Source organism: Miniopterus natalensis, chromosome 2 (genome assembly GCF_054644295.1).
Source record: "Miniopterus natalensis isolate mMinNat1 chromosome 2, mMinNat1.hap1, whole genome shotgun sequence".
Taxonomy (NCBI): Eukaryota; Metazoa; Chordata; class Mammalia; order Chiroptera; family Miniopteridae; genus Miniopterus; species Miniopterus natalensis.
Window position 1 is genome coordinate 119,112,384 of NC_142082.1, and position 21,408 is coordinate 119,133,791.

At 36.3% G+C, this 21,408-nt stretch overlaps 1 protein-coding gene across 1 annotated transcript in view; it reads left to right on the forward strand.

The window, feature by feature from the left end:
- PPFIA2 (PPFI scaffold protein A2) overlaps window positions 1-21,408 on the forward strand; it is a 418,639-nt gene that overhangs the window by 348,342 nt on the left and 48,889 nt on the right. Inside the window, exons 18-21 of the mRNA XM_087814518.1 lie at window positions 448-477; window positions 3,669-3,799; window positions 6,507-6,661; window positions 17,905-17,998. Of these exons, the coding sequence (XP_087670644.1) occupies window positions 448-477; window positions 3,669-3,799; window positions 6,507-6,661; window positions 17,905-17,998 (410 nt within the window). The remainder of the gene's footprint in view (window positions 1-447; window positions 478-3,668; window positions 3,800-6,506; window positions 6,662-17,904; window positions 17,999-21,408) is intronic.

Genomic DNA, 21,408 nt, shown 5'->3' on the forward strand with positions numbered 1-21,408 from the left:
GACCAGCCTACCTGCCCCCAGGAGGCCCAAGGCTCTGCATAGAGGGGGGAAAGACACTGTCTGTAAACTCCATATGCATGCATTGAATCATTATTTATGCCTAATCTTTTCATTCCCAGCTACATTTCACTGGGAGAACATAGTTCCATATTTATTTCTGACTAGCTCACTCCACGTGTTCTTTATATTCCCAGGCCCATGTCTCGTATCTCATGCAGGTACTCAGGTGACACCCCACCCAAGCCTTGCAGGAAGTTCCCTCTCGAAACTAAGTCCAAGACAGGTGCTTTTATAATGATTAACAAATAAATATAAGCACATTTATTTAGAAAAAATGGAATAAAAAAACAAAGCAAAGGTACAAATACTATTTAAATTTGTAACATGAGTAAATGAAAATCATTAACTAGTTCTGTTTTATGTTGCTTTTACCCCTGCCAATCACAGCCGAGTGATCTAAGGAAACACCGGAGAAAGGTACTGTAAATAACTCTTACACAATTACTAGTTGAATATTGTTTTTCCTGTGAAAGCTTTAAAATTATATTCCCTCTAGTTGAAATACTTTATTAACATAAAAAGACATATTAAGAGTATTTAAGTATTATTGAATTCTTTAAATATGATCATAAGGGCTCCCGGCCGGGCGTAGCTCAGCGGTTGAGCATCGACCTAGGATCCGGAGGATCGGGGTTCGATTCCCCGTCGGGGCACATGCCCAGGTTGCGGGCTTGGTCAATGACTCTCTCATCATTGATGTTTCTATCTCTCTCTCTCCCTCTCCTTTCCTCTCTGAAATCAATAAAGATATATATTTAAAAAAATAATAATAAAATAAATAAATAAATAAATAAATATGATCATAAGGGCAAATGCCTTAAAAACAAAAATTTTTTCATGCCTTTTGGATCAATGATTAGATTATGGGGCTAAATATCCTACAGAATATTTAGAGCACTGTTGGTACAAAGAATTAGATCATTTACTATCTATACTAGAATAATGCTATTTGTTTTAAAACATAGGTTTTATTATTATTCAGGTACAGTGAGGCCAACAGGTCAGGAGACAACTGCAATGAAGAGATAACCTGTTACATTTCCCAAGAGGACTGGGCTCACCATGCTCTGCAGGGCCACAGGGATGGGTCAGGAGACAGAGAGAGTGAGGGGAAAGTGGGCAGGAGGCTTTATCATGGTCTCTGTGGGAAAGGTAAGATAAGAGGGACTGGGATTGGCTGTTTTGAATAAAACAGGCTCTAGGGTATAGGTGCTATCTCTAATTGTCTAATACTTGGCCTGGGATGATGAAGGCAGAGGAACTTTGCTTCCTGGAGTGTCAGAGCCAGATAGATAAGATAGAATGGGATCTAGACCCGGATCGGCTGATCTTCTTGCGGAAGGCACACTCCCGGGAAGTGGTTTGCTTTCTCTAGGAATGAGCTAGCCCTGGGGGGGGCAGCTTCTGGATCAGCATGGCCCCAGACGCCAGAGCATCAAGAATACAGAAAATATGCAAATACAGTGAATACACTGCTTTCCTGTTCAGACTGAAATCAAGAGCATAAATATTGAATATAGGAAGCAAGGTGTACTCCAGTTCTGGGAACATAGAACAAACTCGGAGTAGCATTTCAGTAGGTATAAGAAAGAAAAGATCACAAAGGAAGATCCTGTGCAGAAAGTCAGCCTCAGGGAATTCAGAGAATAGAGATGATTCATTGGGAAGAAAGGTGGGTTATGGAAAGCTAAAGATGGTTGCATAGCAAGGTAAGGAGTTATGGGCATGATTTCATTTACACTTCAAAAGAAAACATTAAAATAAGCACCATGGCTTCCATTTTATTGATGAAGACATTCTAACTTAGAGCAGGTAAGTAAGTAGAATAAGAGAAACCAGGATTCAAATCCATCTCTGATTCCAAAGCCATTCTCTTCAGTTTTGTTTTATGTAGTGTGAGCTCTCAAATTATTCAGAAAAACGTTTGTATACGGTGTTCTTAAAAGCTGATATTTAAGCCCAGCCAGGGGCATCTTGGTTCGATCCCTGGTCAGGGCACATGCCCGGGCTGTGGGCTCCACCCCAGTCAGGGGCGTCCAGGAGGAAGCCAATCAACGATGGCTCTCTAATCATTGATGTTTCTCTCTCTCTCTTCCTCTCCCTTCCTCTCTCTGAAATCAATAAAAAGATATACTAAAAAAAAAAAAAAGCTGATATTTAAAAAGCCAGCATAGTTTGACTGGCAGAACAGAGAGAGAAGGGCATTTTACAAGAGGGAGTTTCAGGAGAAAATCTAGAAGCAGAACCTAGAAGCAAGTATCATGCTTAACAGAAACAAAGTGGAAAACAATCATGGTTAGATCATGAACTGTGAAAACATAAATACATATTAAGAAGAGTATGGGAACACACCTCGTGAGTTTTGATGGGGTGTGAGTTTAGAAAGGGTTTTCCATAGCATTGATGGCATGCTGAAAACAGTCCTTGGAAAATATTGTTTTGGTGGCACTATGCTAGTTGAAATGGAGAGAGAAAATTCTATTAAGATGCCTCCCTAAACTGTTAAGAGTAATCGAGGCTTGGATGACAAGAGCACAGACAAACAATTTCATTAAGTTTCTCCAATGAATAAGGTCTTTATCATATATAAACACATTTTAGCATAATAGCTCAGTATAGAAACAAGCAAGACATTGTGTGGACATAAAAAGAGAGTGCAGCTTTAAAATGTTTGCTAGAGCTATACTTAGAACTTTTTGCATCAGAACTTCTGCAACTGTTTCTTTAAGCTCCGCTGTCACACATTTTCCCTCACTATAGATATTTTTAATGCACAATGATGCTATGAAAAAATTATAGCATTGTTGTAAAAATATATGTTTATAATTAGCTTCATTGTTGAAAAGTCCTATTTTAACACAGCTCTGTATCTCTATCTCTGACAAAATTTATGCTATCCAGAATTGTTCTGGGTTCTGAAATAAATTGTTCTTTAAAGAAGTCCCTTCCGTCTTATCTTCTTAGGGTTTTCTGTATGCTTTTGTCCATTTTCTCATGACAAGCAGGGAGATGAAACAATCTGAAGAATTATACTTTTACCTTTCATTATTCTCATTTTTAAAATAAAGTTTTTAAAAATATATAAATTGCAGCTCATTTTGTAAACACCCTGGAATATATTTCTTTAGCTTGGCTGATTTAAAACACTGAAACTGATGAAGTTATATTTTGACAACTCGTGTTCTCACTTCAAAAATCCCCCACTGAAAAGATATCCACGTTATGATAACCTGACTAAGCACTTTTTAAGTAAATTTGTTCCAATTTAAAAAAATTATATTCTAATATATTAAAAATGATTTCAAACTAGTTTTTTCATAGTCCCTGCATACTGATCTGATCTATGGTGCTTATTAACTCTTAAATATTTTTTTGTAGTGGGTCTATGTTTACCTTAACTGGAGAGTCTTCACTTTTAAAGAGTTATTAAATTAACACTCTTTAATAATGTGAGTTTATATATGTAAAACCTATATGCCCCAAGGTTTTTTGTTCTGTTTTTGTATTAGCTGTACTCAGATAGCCTTGCTTTGACGATTGCCCATTTTTATTAATTTCAGTTGACATTCAGAAATAGCTCATCTGAATATGTTTCTTTTTACTTCTAGATTGCTGTGGTGGAAGAAGACGGTCGGGAAGATAAAGCAACAATTAAATGTGAAACTTCCCCTCCCCCTACCCCTAGAGCCATCAGGATGACTCACACCCTCCCTTCTTCCTACCACAACGAGGCCAGAAGGTATGCCTCTCCCAGCTCCCGACAGCCTGTGCGCTCCTCCTGAAAACATTCCTCTTCCTATCAGTGTGGTCAGTAGACTGCTTCAAATTTTATGTGATTTTTTTTATTTCAACTTGTGAAATAAATAAATTAAAAAAGTCATATCACTTGTGAAAAGAACAAATTTTCATTCTGTGATCAAATTTTTAGTGTTAAAATTAACTTTATATTTGTGGTCTTGTTATTAGCCAATACTTCTAAGAACAGCTTTTCTATTTTTGGTGTATATTTCTTATTAAAATGGAATCAGGATTGCCTGGCTGGGCGTGGCTCAGCGGTTGAGCATCAACCTAGGACCCAGGAGATCTTGGTTCGATTCCCGGTGAGGGTCCAGGCCCAGGTTGCGGGCTGGATCCCCAGAGGGGGGCGTGCAGGAGGCAGCCAATCGGTGACTCTCTCATCATTGATGTTTCTCTCTCTCTCCCTCTCCCTTCCTCTCTCTGAAATCAATAAAGATATATTTTTTTAAAAAATGGAATCAAGATAGAGGAATAACATTAAGAATAGTAACAAAACCTACAGGGATTTTAGGATGTATGGACAGAAAATGTTTCCCTTCTTTCCTTTTAGGTTCTTTGGCTGCTCTAAATTAAATTGACACAAGACAGATTAACAGGAGAAAAACATAACTCATTCATATGGGAGCCCCATAAAATTATGAGACTTCCTGACAGTCAGATTTATATTGAGGCTTATATACCTGAGCTAAGGAGAAGGGGTTACAGGTCTGGGGCTTCAAAGGGGAGGAAGACAATTCATAGAAAAATGAGAAGATCATCTGTTTGATAAATAAATGTTTGCCATGCTATGCAGATAAGTCCTTCTGATATAAAAAGTTCTCCCTCTTAATAGCTCTCTTCCTGCTCTAGGCCCCCTATCTAACTTCTTCTGGGCAGTTACAGGGAGCTAAAAAGCTCCTCCTGGGAGTGTTGGACTCAGATTGTCTTCAGTTTAAAATAATCTGCATGCCAAAGTGGTAAATTCCGAGGTGGTGTGTTCTGCTTCCCTCCAGGACAAGACTAAAATTTGTCATGGAGCATCAGAATAATTAAGGTCTGAAAAGTCCATGGTTGTGCCCCATTTCCGTTCAGCAGACTGGTAGGTACACCATCCTTTGGCTGTCGCTGCTCTTCCGGCAGAAAGTTCTTAGAAAGGAAAAAAAACAAACACATTTACAAAATTTTAAAGGAAAAGATAAGGTTACATTGGGAAATTTCCCATCTGTCATAATGACTCTTTATACTGTCCTTTCCATCTGCCTAAAAATTGTAAGCAGGTCTCTGTAATAATTAATGACATAAATAAATCTAAGCATGCAATTTAATCTTAAATGTATGACCTTTTACTGTCATCAACTGCAGCATCTCTAGACACATAATTGATATAACTGAACATAACAATGATTAATACTTTAAGAATCTGTGTTCTTTTTTTTTTTTTAAGAATCTGTGTTCTAAATGCTATGTGTTTTACAACAAATATTTTTGAAAACAGAGCTTTCTGTTCTGGTGGGCATTCTTTCTCTTTTGTTTATTTCTATTTCGGATGTGGGAAAAAAAAATTATTCCAGCTTCAAAATACATACTTCCTCCACTGTCCACAAAAAGACTGAATTATATTGTCACATATTAAAGCAATAGCTTTTGAAGTTTGGGGCATGCCAACTCAAGTTAATTAGGATGAATAAGTAAAATTAATTCATTATGGTACTGTCAACTTAATAGCTGTGGAAAAAAAAGTGATGGCAATATCTATTGGACCTCTCCTGTTAATACAGAGTCAAATACATTGACCAGGAATGGGACCTAGACCAACTGCTTGAAAGTCATTTCAGTGTAACATGCACATAAAAGAATACCTGAGGACTATAAGAAAAATTATACAGCGATCGATGGAGTATACAATTTGTTACTTTTGAATCCTTACCATATGATTTTATTTTTTTATGTTTTTTTAAAATATGTTTTTATTGATTTCAAAGAGAACAAGGGAGAGTGAGAGAGAGACAGAAACATCAATGATGAGAGAGAGTGATTGGTTGGCTGTCTCCCGCACACCCCCTATTGGAGATCAAGCCCCAAACCATGTGCCCTGACCGGGAATCCAACCGTGACCTCCTGGTTCATAGGTGGATGCTCAACCACTGAGCCACACTGGCTGGGTCCAACCAGATGATTTTAAATTAAGTGATCTGGGTTCCAAAACTGAGAGAAAGAATGCTAGATGAAAATCCAGTGAAACCATCGGCTAGACTTTGTTATTATATTTAAATTTCTTATCCTAGGTCATTATGTTAAGATTTTAAAAGCACTCTGAGAAAGAAATAAAGGATCAAGTGCCAAGTAATAGAAGGTCATCTAACATGTAGTTAACAAGGCCACCCTATGTTCATTGATTGATTTGAGATTGTACAAAAAATAAAGGAAAAAAAATAATTTGGAACAAAATGAAATTTTCTAGAGAAAGTTTGGAGGCTCAGAGCCCTAAGGACGAGAGAATCACACACACTTCAGTGAGCTTAAGAGGAAAGGGGAGCCGAAAGGGGGAAACTGACCTCCGAAGCCTACTTGTTTCTCATTTCATACCTTTATCAAGGAAGCAGGTCTTGCGTATGTACCTTGTAGATGTCGCTTCCAAACGTGCATTAGCCCTCTTTTGTGTTTTGCAGTAGTTTAGCTGCCTCCCTTGAGCCAGAGAGCCTTGGGCTTGGCAGTGCCAACAGCAGCCAAGACTCTCTTCACAAAGCCCCCAAGAAGAAGGGAATCAAGTCTTCAATAGGACGATTGTTTGGTAAAAAAGAAAAAGCTCGACTTGGGCAGCTCCGTGAGTATGCATGTTGGACTTTCTCCTGCTACTCATTTCATCACTTTGAGTGTCCATTTGTTTTCCGTTTCATTTCTCAGTTTCTTCATTTTTTCTTTTTCCTACCTGACAAGTTTCCATCCTAATCAGATTCGTAAATCCAATTCAGCTGAAAAATGCTTGACAAAAGTTACAATACTTATTGTAAAATTTAGTCCTTACGATTTCTCTGTTAATAAGCATAGCTGCACTTGATTTAGTGCTAACTCGGTGACAGACACAAGAACCCTCCCAGGCAGGGTCATTACTGTTATTCTTACTTACTGATGACTAAACAATGTCTCAGTAATTTGCAAAACTGAAACATTCATCCTAGTGCCAGTGCTTCAAAACCAGCTTAAAGCCACTGAGTGCTCTGCTGCTTAGAGCGTAGATGTGTATAAAAGCGTAGCTATGTGAATTTTAAAAGCTTTCCTTTCTTTTGGAAAAATTCAGAAGCCCACAAAAATATCCAAAAGAATTTTTAAGTCAAACTAAAGCCTTCTGATATGTGGGGCATAAAATATAAAGGACAGGGTTGGTTTGTTTAAAGCTAGTACAGCTTTTTGCTAACAAACCCTACAGCATGTAGGTGGGAGGGTGGAGGAAGGAATAAGGCAATTTGCGTTAGAATTAGTCATTGCCAGTGACTAATTGAATAAAAATACTGCATAGATCAGAACAATTGAAATGACCTTAGGTTATTATGTAAACATATATACATAGGTTGATTGATAGATGGATAGAGAGATGGAGAGACAGAGAAGTAAAGAGATATATATCATTGTCTGAAACAAAAATAATATGTAAAATATGGTTTTTGAAATGATGATATATATTCTTAGCTTTTTTTTGGTGTCTTTCTATATATTTATTTTTCTTCTAAAATTTCTTCTCATCATCTTGCTAATTCATGCTTGCATCTTCTATTTTTTCCTCTTGTCTTTCTATTTAACTTAGAGTTAAATTATTGGGAAGAGATTTGGTTCCTACTTTCAATAGTAAGTGCTAAACAGAATGCTGCACATTTCTTAGCACTCCGTTTGGTTTTTCAAATAAAGGAATGATTGTTAACAAATAATGCCTCAATCACAAGGCTTAGTTTCCTGCCCTGACACCAAAATAATTTCTGAGAATAATCTTCACGTTTGCATATAGACACCTGTAGTATTATTCAGAAACACCTTTCCCAACTTCCACAATCTGAAAGCCACTCAATGCCTCAGAAGCCATGGGGAACTGATGGGCAGTTTGCTGTGAGAGTAAATGTTATTTATCAGGAGAATTAACTTCTCTTGGATTTTCACTTCTCAAGAGAGGACCCCCTTAAACTATCAAAAAATATTATTGCGTAATGAAAGAAGGAATGTGATTTTTTTGGATACAAAATGTCTATTTCAAGCCCTGGCCAGTGTTACGCAGTGGTTACAGTGTCGGCCCTCGCACCTAAGGGTGGCAAGTTCGATTCCTGGTCAAGGGCATGTGCCTCAGTTGTGGGCTCCCTCCCCGCTTCTGGTCCAGGTGCTTTCAGAAGGCAACCAGTCCATGTGTCTCTCTCACATCGATGTCTCTCTCTCTCTCTTTCTCTTTCTCTCTCCCTCTTTCTCCTCCCTCCTATTCTCTCTGAAAAGCAATAGAAAAAATATCCTCAGTTGAGGATTAACAGCAACAGAAAAAAGGCTATTTCAAGACATTGTTTTAAATTTTGTTTTTCCTAATTTGACAACTGCTTATAGTCTTAGCAAATTATTTGTCATTCCCAGTATATTATAGTGTATATCACAATACTGTTGAATAATTATTTTAAAATATTTATTTTGCTAACATAGTAATCATTTTATATATTCGTATTCCAACATATATGTTCAGCTTAGGTTCCATAATTTAGTTTTGCTTTTAAAAATATACTTATTTGTCTTTCACTTAGATCTTTCTACTTTTATATATATTTAACTTGGACTAATTACTGAATCACTAGAAGTTTTTGTTTTGTTTTGCTTTTTAATTCTCATCTGAGGATGTTTTTTTCATTGATTTTTAGAGAAAATGGAAGAGAGGGAGGAGGGGGAGAGAGAGAGGAACATGGGCGTGTGAGAGATGCATTAATTGGTTGCCTCCTACATGTGCCCGCCAGATGCTGGGATCAAACCTGCCACCAAGGTATGTGCCCTGGACCAGGAATCAAACCTGAAATCCTTTGGTCCTCAGGCTGGCTCTCTAACCACTGAGCCAATCCTGCTAAGGCATGAATCACTAGAAGTTTTGCCAACAATATTGTGCCAAAACAGAGTATCCAAGGTATAGTTAAAAGTTAGAAAAGTATAGATCCTTCTAGGAACCTAGCCATTCTTACCCATCTTCAGGGATGTGTGTCTCTATGCCAGAACAGAAGAGAAGGAAGTCATTTACAATTTCATTCTCATCAACGCCATCCAAGTCAGAAACTAGCAATAGTTACAAGATTTCTGAACTCTGAGTAATTTTGTTTCACTAGAACAACAGAGGGCAGAGTATTAACAAAATCAGAATCCGCAACATGGTAAGGACTACGGTACTAATGAAAAAGACAAAGACCTATACCGCGGGAGCTAGAGATGTGCTACACTGAAGGTGATTCAAAGTTCCCAAAGAAACCAAGAATAAAAAGTCTTTATTCAAAATAAGATTTGAGTAAATTCAAAGACAAACACAGGCACAAGTAGGTTCCAAAAAGCCATATTTGTACTAGAGAAAATGGTACATGGTACCACTGGTACTTTGCTGGAGGGATATGAACTTGGGTCTGCTTTTACCCTGGAAGGTGTACCCAGGTTATAAAAGAAAGACCATGAAAACTTATCAACCCCAAGGACTGTCACCTAGTTCTGCTAACTCATGTATCAGTAGAAACTGAGGAAGCATTTCTAAAGACTATGATTTTCAATATCTTGATCTGGAAAATTTAGACACAGCAGCATGCCAATGTTTTCTCTTTTACCAATGAAAGTAGAAGATGAAAAAAGATGGCATGGAAAGTAATGCGGTTGAGGAATGGTAGGATCAAAAAACCAAACTGAAATTTCGAATCAAGTCCTAAGATTTAGAACTCTTAGTTGAAGAATTTATCTCATAAGGGAAGAGAAACACAAATTAACCTGGGGATAGCTATGCTAGATGCCTTTAAATGGAACACAGTGTGGAGGGATAAATTTGTCTAAATAAAACTATGAAATGTTCACTTGGTTCTGTCAGGGAAGATAAACCACAAGGAAGGAATTCTTAGTAATTCATAGAGAAAAATATTGTAAAGGGGGTGTTATTTGCCTTATATAACAACCTGAAAATCTAGGTTAATTAGGTAAATTTTAGATATGAGAGATCAGTCAATGTGACTACATTGATAACCCACAGAGAACCAAATTCAGTATACATGTTTTTACAAATGTATTATTAGCAAAGGCAATATGAATATGGAAATCCCTATACATAAACATATACAGCCTTTCATTTAAAATAAAACTAAACCTTTAGTATGTTTCTGGCCTAGAAAAGTTTATCTGCTATGTTGTGTGTCCTATCCAAACAGCTAGAAACAGGGGTTCTGAAACTCAAGATCCATGACTATGCATCAGTAGTTAGAATCCTTGGCTGGCTTGATTTTTAGTTTTACCAGAAAGCATTAACCCATTTTGATTTCAAAGAGAAGAAGGGAAAGGGAGAGAGAGAGATAGAAACATCAATGATGAGAGTCATTGATCAGCTGCCTCCTGCACACCCCCGACTGGGGATCCAGCCCGCAACCCGGGCATGTGCCCTGACCAGGAATCGAACTGTGATCTCCTGGATCCTAGGTCAGTTGATGCTCAGCTGCTGAGCCATGCCTGGCCAGGCTAACCTATGTTTTTATAATATATTTTTATTGATTTCAGAGAGAGGAAGGGAGAGGAAGAGAAATATAGAAACATCAATGATGAGAGTCATTGATCGGCTGCCTCCTGCATGCCTCCTACTGGGATTGAGCTCACAACTCGGGCACGTGCCCTGACTGGGAATTGAACCCTAATTTCCTGGATCATAGGTCAATGTTCAACCACTGAGCCGTGCTGGCTGGGCAGCATTAACCTATTTGAAACAAAACAAATTAAGCTGTGTTAAAACTAGCTGTGTCATTTGTTCATTTGTTTCATTGACAGAGTTACTCAGTAACAGAACAGGAAAGGTAGTGGGCAATCTGTGACTCATGACATCCTGTGGATAAGATTTCAAAACAGGGTGTGGGTGATGGAAAAATTAGGTGGGAGTTGTAATTGGTTGAATAATCCTGCCCTAATAGTGCCAATGAATAGAGTGATGCCACCTAGCTCACGGTTTCTCATGGCATGGTTAAGACTCACTGACTGCTTGTTAGACACATCTCCCAATCACTTGGATATGAACATTTCAGCAACACAGATGTCTGATTTCTGGATTACTAATATGGATAGGAATCACAAATTAAAAAAGCTAGTCTTATTCCTAAATACTATCTAAAAAAGTGAAATGTGGAAGCTACAAAATATCCCTGCTCTGAACATTTTTATAAGAAAAATCTAGAAATTTTATGTGACTCTAAAGTCAGTATATTAGTCAATAGATGTAGGCCACATTCAGAGACATAGTACTGGGATAAAAGAAGACTTTTCCACTTCACTCCACTCTGGTAAGATAAACGCCAAGGGATAGTGTCAATTTCCATTTCCTGCATTTTTAGAGGCATGTCATTATCTTGGAGGACGGTTAGAGGGGAGGGTTAAGCTGATGTACAGGATCGAATTCATGTGAGGAGTATATATGTAGACAGATGTGTTTATTCTTCTTGCTGACCCATCGGTATGGCTCATTACAAATATTTGAAGAGCTATTATGTGGAAGAGCTGTTGGCTTTTTCATTGTTGAGTGAGGGTACAAAACTAGAGTCAAAGTGTTCAAGTTGTAGGAAGATTGACTTCATTTTAATCTAAGAAAGAACATTGGGGTGTCAGAATTATATCCAAAGGGCTGGCTATTGAGGTAATGCTGTTGTTGTCACTGAAAACTAGGTAAATTATAAAGCAAAAGCTAGGTAAATACTGGGAACATCTGTTGTAAAGAGTCCAAGCTTTGGAAAGATGGTTGACTGGATGATCTCTAAGATCTACTTCAACCCTAGTAATACTGAATCTATGAAATTCTAACATTTAATCCTATGTCACGCAATTCTTTCTCTCTCTCCCTCTTTTTTTTTTTTTTTAACAGAACATATACTATGAATTGTTTACTATAAAGTGCATTTGTATTTTTTAAAATTACAGACTTTCAGGGTTAGACAATATCTAAAGATCTTGTAGTGGTCCACATTCTATAATATATAGAAATGGAGATGAGTTAAAAAATAATTTAGGCAAAGCAGCTGCTTGGTAGGAAAATTGATATTGGTTCCCAGTTCTCGCTTCCTGGTCTAGTGCTCCAGACAATATACTCTTGGAACTGGTTTAATAAAAAATACCTCACTGAGCCCCTAGTCCTATGGAACAAGTTTGGTAACTTAATGCAATTGAAAACATGATTAATAAAGTTTATAACTTTTTAAGGATATTATACATAAATGCATAGAAATTAAAAATCCATTCAAGGCAACGGTAAAAGAGACATCACAGAATACACTATACATTTTCTTATTAAAGATGCAGACATAATGTAAGTAAGGAGTTCAGATTATTAATTTTTCTCTCTGTGGTTGCATTTGATTCTACTAGGAACATCTAAGTTCAGTTTTTCTACAGAATTGAAAGTTGTTAAAGCCAGAGTCTCAGATAGAACTGATGCCTGAGAAAGGGAACTGAAGCCACATGAAAGAACAAACTCCAAAGGAAATGTGCTGGAAAGGAACTTGAGTCCTTTCTGAGGTTAGTCAGGAAGTGGGTTATGGGCTGGGGTCAGGAACTGAAACCAAATTATCAAGTCAAGGAAATGGTCAGGACTGAAGGTCAAGTTACCTAACTGTGGAGAGATTGGAAACGCGGGGCTTAGAAGGCAGCAACTGGAAGCACAAAGCACACAAATGAAGTGACCTAAGTTCCAGGGTCAAGTATCCAAGCAGAAGCTAAGAGAGCAGTCAAGCACCGTGCTAGGGGCAGTTTACTGAAAGCTTATGAAAATGCAATAGAGTGTGAAGACAAGGTAGGGATTTAAAACATTTACTGCTCCTGGGGGAGTCACCTGCTCCATATGATTTTAACGTTCATTGGTTTACTACCTGGGAAACACCAGCTCTCCCAAGTCTTCAGAGAGCCCTAACAATAATGACTATAAAGAAAAAAGGAACAGAACTCTGCAACTTTCTAAATGAAGTTTCTCTTATAATTAATAAGGAAAATATATTAATTTTTAATAAGCAGAATCCCCAATTAAAGACATATAAAATGGATATATTATTGATTTAAAAAGCAACAAAACTACTTTACAGATTTCCTTTAAATGCATATGAGAAGCAATATATTTCAAAGAGATACTTTGCCTACTAAATTGCATATCCCTTTTGTTTATGGTCACTGCCAGATTGTATTATAATTGCCTGAACTTATTGGCCTTCTGTAATCAGCATAATAAAGAAAATAATTTCATCATGACAAAAGCAGAATCAACCTTGAACTAGCATTATTTAGCAAGCACCTTTCCACATATAACATTTGGGTGGCTGTGCTCGCCTTTTCCTAAAAATTTAGATTGTTCCTAGATGCTATGGAGCCAACAGATATGATATAAATTCCACAGAGTAACAATTAGAGATGACTCATTCTCTGCATGGTGAAAGGGCCTTTCTTTTAAGAAAGCAGTATTTAGCTTCAATTATTAGCGCATTTTTTACACACTCTTTATGAGTTTGGCACTGCCTAGGTGCTCCTCTAGAGAGCTAACAGAAATGGAAACAATTAAGTAACCATTTATCAATTCAAATGTAAATACAAAATGGGTGGTATGAAATAATACTGAGGAGAGGTCCAGTAAAAGAATGATGAAGCTACTGATTAGCTGCAGTTTATAGTCTAATTCTGTCTGGAGTTAGAGCTCCCCCTTTTTTATATTTCTGCTGAAAACAAGGGAGAGGTAGAGACCTAGATTTGGGACAGAAATTTCTCCAGACTTGTAGCTCAAGGGACAACATGAAATAAATTATTTTGACTTGAGTCTAAAGCCCAGGCAACACAGAAACATTTGCCTTCACAATATCTCCAACCGGTACTACCCCTAGATCTGGGCATAAAAGGGCTTTTCCTTGAATTCCTCAGCCTGGGTCTTAGGAAGCCTCGCACTTTGCAGCACCTTTGTTGAAATTCTCTAAGAGCTCCCCTCTGGTGCGTGGGAGAGGCTGGAACTGGAATTGCTATCTGGGCAGGGCATCCTGATCTAAGACCAAGACCTGTATGGGTCCAACTGCTGGAAACATTGAAATTTTCTGTTATGTTTCAGACCCTGGGACCAGCCAGGGAGGCAGTGTCCTCAAATCTAACTAAACCATATGGACCCGGGTCCCTGTTTCCCGCCATCAGGGTGCTCCCTGCTTATCTACCCCATGCCTGGGGTTGACAAGATGTCCTGCCGAGCCCGGCGACTTGGGTTGTTCTGGACCAATGACCTGCTCCTGGTTCCAGGAGGGTACTCTAGCAAGTGAATCATTCCCAGAATTCTGCTGTCCAGAATGATATCGTATGACAGCGAACCACTAGATTGTGGCCACACTGATTTGGGTTACTCAAAATGTTTATATAAAAAGTTGGCCGGAAAAAATTGCTTAATCGGGCCCTTCACACTCTATGAGTGGTCCTTTCTCTAACACTCCCAACTCCCAAAGTCCTTACAAAAGTATACCTGGGTGACTAAACAGTCCAGAGAACTTTGAGGGCAAGGATTTTGGCTTAAGCTTTTATATGTGCAACTACTAGGAGGCCACGGACAAGGTCACATGCAATTTCTTATCCGAGTATCCACCAAATCATGAGACTCAAGCCTTCTCCGCCTAAGTACCTTTTGCTATGAGTTGGGAGTGAATGCTGTTATCTCCACATTCCTAATGGATCTTCTAGAGAGTCACCCATAAGCCAGGGTTTCTCACCAGGCGCACTCTTGTCATTTTCACAAGGTCAAGGTCAAGGATTCTCTACTCTTTGAGGATGTTTAGAATTCTTGTCCCCTACTTAATATATGTCAGTTGCACTTTGCAATCATGGTAACATCTAAACGTGTAGTCCCCTCTTTCCACCAACATAAGTAAATATTTACACTCTCTCTCTGGAGGATTGATACTATCTCCAGTTTAAGAGTCACTAGTATACAGCCCTGTCAACAGAAATATAATGTAAGCCACAAGGTGAGCCACATACACACTTTCTAATTTTCTAGTAGCCACATTAAGAAAAGTGAAAAGAGACAGGTAAGATGAATTTTAGTAATAATTTTATTTAAACCAATATATGAAAACTATAATTTCAACATGTAATCAATATAAATTTATTAAATAGACATTGTATATATATTTTTTCACTAAACTTCCAAATCTTGTGCATATTTTATAATACAGTATTTAATTCGGACTAGCCACATTTCAAGTGCTCAGTAGCCACACGTGACTAGTGAATAAAATATTGGCATAGACGAGTAAATATTCTTAAAATCCACACAGCCATAGGAGCCTGCTGATGCCTGAGAGGAAATGAGGCAGACTCACCTTTAGGAGTTAGCTAGCTGGTCAGGTATGTGGAAAGATGAACCTGCTGTTTATAGGGCAGCTGGATCAAGAATGTTCTCATCTAGAAACAGTTTAATTGGGCTGGAAAAAGCATGTAATTAGACTTTTGATTCTGCTTAAGGGTATGTTTCTGCATGTGATGAATAAAAATAATTTTACCTACTATAGTAAAATGTCATTATCTATAGGCATATTCAAACCCAATGTGTCCACAAGTCTCTATTAAATCCTTTATTCAAAGGATATTAGGTTTTGAAGTACTGAGAGTATTTCCAAGCTCTCCATGCTTTTTATTTTTATAATTTTATTTCTGAGGAGCAAATTTTAAAACTTATTTTTTCTAGATCTAGTTTTGACTCACAAAATCCTTCTAGAGCTTTCTTTGTTTCTTTTCCAGAGTTTCATTTTTTAAAATGTTCTTTTTCTATAATTGAAATCTTGGGTTCTTGAAGAAATTTACACCAGAAGTTAGTTGTTATTCTTTGTTCTGAAGAATAAGCCTAATTGATCCAACCACCTGGCGGCCGAAAATGTCTCACTGTTTCAAACAGATCTACCTCATCAATCTCTATGTCCCCATCTGTACTGCTGAAAAATTTTGTAATTTTAAAGTGAATGAACCATTCCCATTTACATTTAAAGAGTACAATTTTATTGTTAATTGCAGATTGTGAGTAATAACTTATGGATGTACAGTAAGGCAAGTATACCAATGAGAGAAATAAAATGAAAATGTTCACTCTCTGTGCATAATGGAAAATCCCACATTTAAAAATTATCCCCAAGAGTGCCTTAGTTAACTATTGGACGGCTGTCCTAATGACACCAACCATGAGAGTCTTTCATAATAAAAAAGTATTTAAGTATTAATTTCACATGTGCATAATTGAATAAAATAAATTTTGGTCCCCAGACTATGAAGCCCTGCATAAGATCTAGAGAGCAATCAATGTGTTTTTAATCAAATAGAACTTCCTTATAATTACAGAATTCAGTAATAGAGTTACTAGGCTATGAGAGTAACTTGTATCAATGCTACAAAATTAATAGTACTAAGTGTTATAAATTACTTGCTAAAATAAATTATGAAAAACAGTAACAACAAAATTTGTGTAAGGTCAAGTCCTGCAAATGTTAAGTAAGGAAATGTCCATTACAATGACAGAGATAAAAGTTGTCTTTAATAGTTCTTATTTACAGACATATTGGTAAAAAATTTTGCGTAGTCTTTGTAAGAGTTAATATTAACTTACATCTTTGTACCTAAACTTGAGCTTAATTGGAGTCTAAATCCCTTCCATTAAATTTTATATGTATATTAACCCACTTAAAATAGTATTTTCCATGTTTTTCACATAGAATAAATACCAAAGAGAAAACAGAGCCCGAGATTAAGTTCTCATTTTTCAATTAAAACAAATTTTGTGTGAATTAATTATATGTTCAGGGATTCTGAATTAAATAATTGCACTGGGAAATGTTTAATCCTGTTTGATGCTTGCCATACTTTCTTTCTCCTTTCATTCCAAGGTTACATATATTATGTATATTCCAAAGCCAATAAAATTGCTTTTAACCCAAATAATTTATCTACTGAATAAAAACAATTCTCACAAGGGTCTTTTTGAAAAAAGACTTAGGATTTTTTCCAGGTATTATAAAATTAACAAAACAAAACCTATGAAATTCTAGACGTAAGGTTTATACTGGATATAGGGGCCATGAAGGTGAGCAAAGAGGCTTCCAGAAGCTGCATATGAAAAGTTTTTAGAAGTCAGGGATCGCCTCTCCATTCCCTTGACTTGGAATTGAAGACATACACCTGAGTTTCTACTCATTGGACCATCAACTACCTCATTATATATAAAATATTAAAAAGCATTTTAAATGTTGAAAAACTTAATACTCCACAGATAGTTGCTCCTATTTTTCATTTTTAAAAAAAGTAGAAGAGATCATTGGACTTTCAAACTATATATTCATGTGTTTGCCAGTGTGCAGGCCACATGTATTATGTTGCTATGAGGTGCCACTGACTAATCTAACGCTAGGTACTTTTTTTATTCACTCATTGTATGTTTACGTGTGTACCCAGGCCATTTTATGCATGTTGGTTTGGAAATATAAAGACAATCAAAAAAAAGAGAAAAAATGTGATTCTAAACAGTTGCTTAAGGAAATTTTTAGAAATTTAATTTCAGCCCAATCCGACATGGCTCAGCGGTTGGGCATCAACCTAGGGTCCAAGAGATCAAGGTTCGATTCCCCATCAGGGCACATGCCCATGTTTCAGGCTCAATCCCCAGTCGGGGGCGTGCAGGAGGCAGTGGATCAATGACTCTCATCATTGATGTTTCTCTCTGTCTCTCCCTCTCCCTTCCTTTCTCTGAGATCAATAAAGATATATTTTTTAAAAAAAATAATTGAATTTCAGAATTGACACCATGTGTTCACCCTAATGTGAATAGTTCCTTCTTCACAGGAGGCTTTATGGAGACTGAAGCTGCAGCTCAGGAGTCCCTGGGGTTAGGCAAACTTGGAACTCAAGCTGAGAAGGATAGAAGACTGAAGAAAAAGTAGGTTTGGAGATTATTTCTTCCTTTTCTAACTTGAACCTACACTTTGTCATTGCTTGTGGGGAATTTAAAAAAATAGTAGTTGGAAAGAAAACAACAGAGTGAGGCAGGTATTACCCTGGCCTTTCCTAAAACTATTCAGTGCTCCAGTTTCCTGGTTCTAATAGGCTACATTTTGAAAGGAATATTGGACATATTTCACAAGTAGTAGAAATAAAATTTCTTTAAATATACTTGTGTTATTTCAAAACACTGTATATTAAAATATTTAAATGCAGCCTTACAAATAATGTCATATTTTATTTGATGTGAAATTCAGTACTGAACCGGTATATAAAATGAGAGTATACCATTCATCTTTGTGATTCTTCTCATGACAGTCAAAGTATCTCCTCTTAAAATGGAGTATTTAAAAGGAGAAATTCCTCGGAGCGACTGAAAACAAGCTTATTTTAGACTCACAGCAGATTGTTTTGCATCTGTCAGGAAACTGATAGTGCATCTTTTCATTCACATATAATATGGAACGTTTAAATAACTTGCAAAATTGGCAAACTTTGAGTCTCAGCAGCTATTGGAAAACCAGGGGATCCATAAATAACATTTTTTAAATATATAGTAACATTTTCAGTGATGGAATAGCACCTTTAGAACATGTTTTTAAAAGCCAAAGAATTTCTCTTTATTCCAGAACCTATTGGCTGGTTACCCCTCTTCCTCCCCTCTCAGCTGTTCATGGCTCTAGTCATCATCATTGTCACAGAGCTGCTCTGGTGGTTACAGCATCCAGACGAATCAATTTACTTCACTTTTTGCCATCTCACTTGCTTTGCACATGTTTATTAAGAAGGGGGAAATGTGTATTTACAAGTTGCAGAACAACTCATTAGCCAAATTGTTTCATTAATTTGCTACTCACAAAAATTAGGTATTCATCCGAATTCAGTAGAAATACTGTGCAGAAAATGGAAGTAACATTGAGAGCATTATTTTAAAAATACAATTAAATGTGCAGTAACATTCCATACTAGTAAATATTTTTTCCTTTAGTTAATTATCCCTCAAAATGTATATTTAAATATTATCACAATATGCTTGAAATCTCTTAATTTTATTTATTCCTATCAAGGATTCTGATATTCAATTTTATGGTTATTTATTGTGGGGAAAAATTCAGTCTTCTCCTTTGATAGATTATTTAAAAGTTCTGTCAAGTCTAAATGATTTTAAATTTTATTCACTTAAAATTACTTTAAATCTAAAAAAATAAGAAGAGTCAAAACCCAGCCTAGCTAAGGAACTTGGTTTATTTCTCTTAAAAGTTAATTTTTATTTTTCCCTAAATGAAATATTTACATACAGTGGCCATCTGGCCAACTTTCACATTGCAAACAAGGCTGGCATTGAGGCATGCATCACCTCGTTCACTGGTTGTTTATGAGACCAAGTTAAATGTCCTTTTTGACAGCTACTAAAGTTAACATCACAATTATGCAATGATTTTTAAAATAAAATATTTAGAGTTAAAGTTTAGCTATTATTAACTTTACATACTGTTGGATTGATTTGATATTAATGTTAGGGGATTATTTTTCAAATACTAAGTACTCTCACAGTCAGAAGCTGATTTTAGTTCCAGATTGAGTTTGAAAATCTTACTATGTGTGACTTTTACATTTTATTTTGCAATATGTTTTGGCAAAATATGATTTTAAAATGTATTAAATAGAATACTTGTCTTGAATATAAGAAGAACATTAAGAGCATTCTTTAATATAATGAAAGCTAAAATTTCTTAGTATAATTATTTCCTATTAATAATAGTATTTGGGTTAAAGTGGATCCAACAGAGTTAATGAATGGAAGGACAGTATTTTTTTTACTATTGTCAATCCCATAGCAGGAACCATTTGAGCATAAACATGTAGCCAGGGTTTGTGAGATGTATATATAGAGCTAACACTTATTCAGGACTTGCATGACACTACACTGTGGCTTCTGGGTTACCAAGGTGTGAAGTGTCTTCATGCAATGAGTTTTATAAGATAAACAAGATAAATTATTTTTGAGTTATGTAGTATCAAAATGCATTTATATTACATTTTTATTATTAATTATTATTAAACACTGGCCATGTTCTTAAATTTTATAAAGTATTAAATTTTTATTTAAACAAGTCCATTTTTCTTTGTTTCTAAAGATACCCTGCCCCCCTTAAGTGGGTTTCAATGAATACTATTTTCTGTGTTAAATTTTCATGTGTATTAATCTTCTTTCAGGATGGAAAAAATTCAAGTACATTTTATTAGAAAGGTAAACAAAATCATAAAATGGAACAACTTTTTTCAAAAAGTTGAACTCTATAGGTTGTGCATGCATAGTTGTAATGACTATGCTTTCCTACCAGTTTATTTAATTTTTTATTTTAGTCTTTGGCCAAAAAAGTAATATTTCCAGGATTAAATACTTAACTGACATCTATATTCACTGTCCCAAAGTTAATATCAGAGATTCCTTAGTCTCTGTGAGAAGTGGCAGACCTGGAGAAAATTTTTATTTTTAACTTTTCTAGGATATCAGGTATTTACAGTTGACGATCTGTGATTTTAAATTTAATTAGGAATAATTTTCTCTAAAGACATTAGTTATGACACATTTTGAAAAACCATACGTTCGTAGAGCAACATTCACGACATTCCAAATTTTTGCAAAGTTCAGAAATTTGTAATGTTGCCAGTCCCAAAGGAAGGTCTAATTTGAGGTGCATTTCCCATCCAGCAAACTGAACACACGAGTTAGAACAGCTTACTAGATCTCTCTTCCTACTTTATCACACTTTCACTTTGCTTTCTGGTAAGGCATTTGTTTTTCTTACGATTCTAGCTATTGTCCTATGATGAGAAATAGGAAATCGACAATACTGGACCTGCTAAAGCACCCACCGTTCAAAAATCTTATCAGCCTCTAGCTTTCTGAGTTGGGCGTTATCACACAGGTGCTGTTCTCTCATCAGAACATCTAACCTAGGCCTAAAGTCATCTTCTTTCTGGTTCACTTTTACTATGCCAATTTCTGTTGTACTTTCTTTTAAAGCTTAAATTCCTTAATATCTTTCCCAGAAGGTTTATATAGAGTGCTGTTAATACCTACAATAACTGTGTCAAACTGACAGTACATCTTTGAGTATTTTACATTAATTTCTCTGGTCTTCTCCCTTAAAATGTGACCATTTTTTCTGTAGCCTCAAGGTATAGCTCTCCTAATCTTTAAGGATTGAGTCACTTGTCATTCTTATTATGGATCAACATATTAAAAATGTGATTTCCCCTAATTTTCTCGATGTGGGCTCCCTCTGGAGTGTCACTGTTCTTGGAGACCTTGTCCATCAGCTTCTGTTTGATTTAATTGGT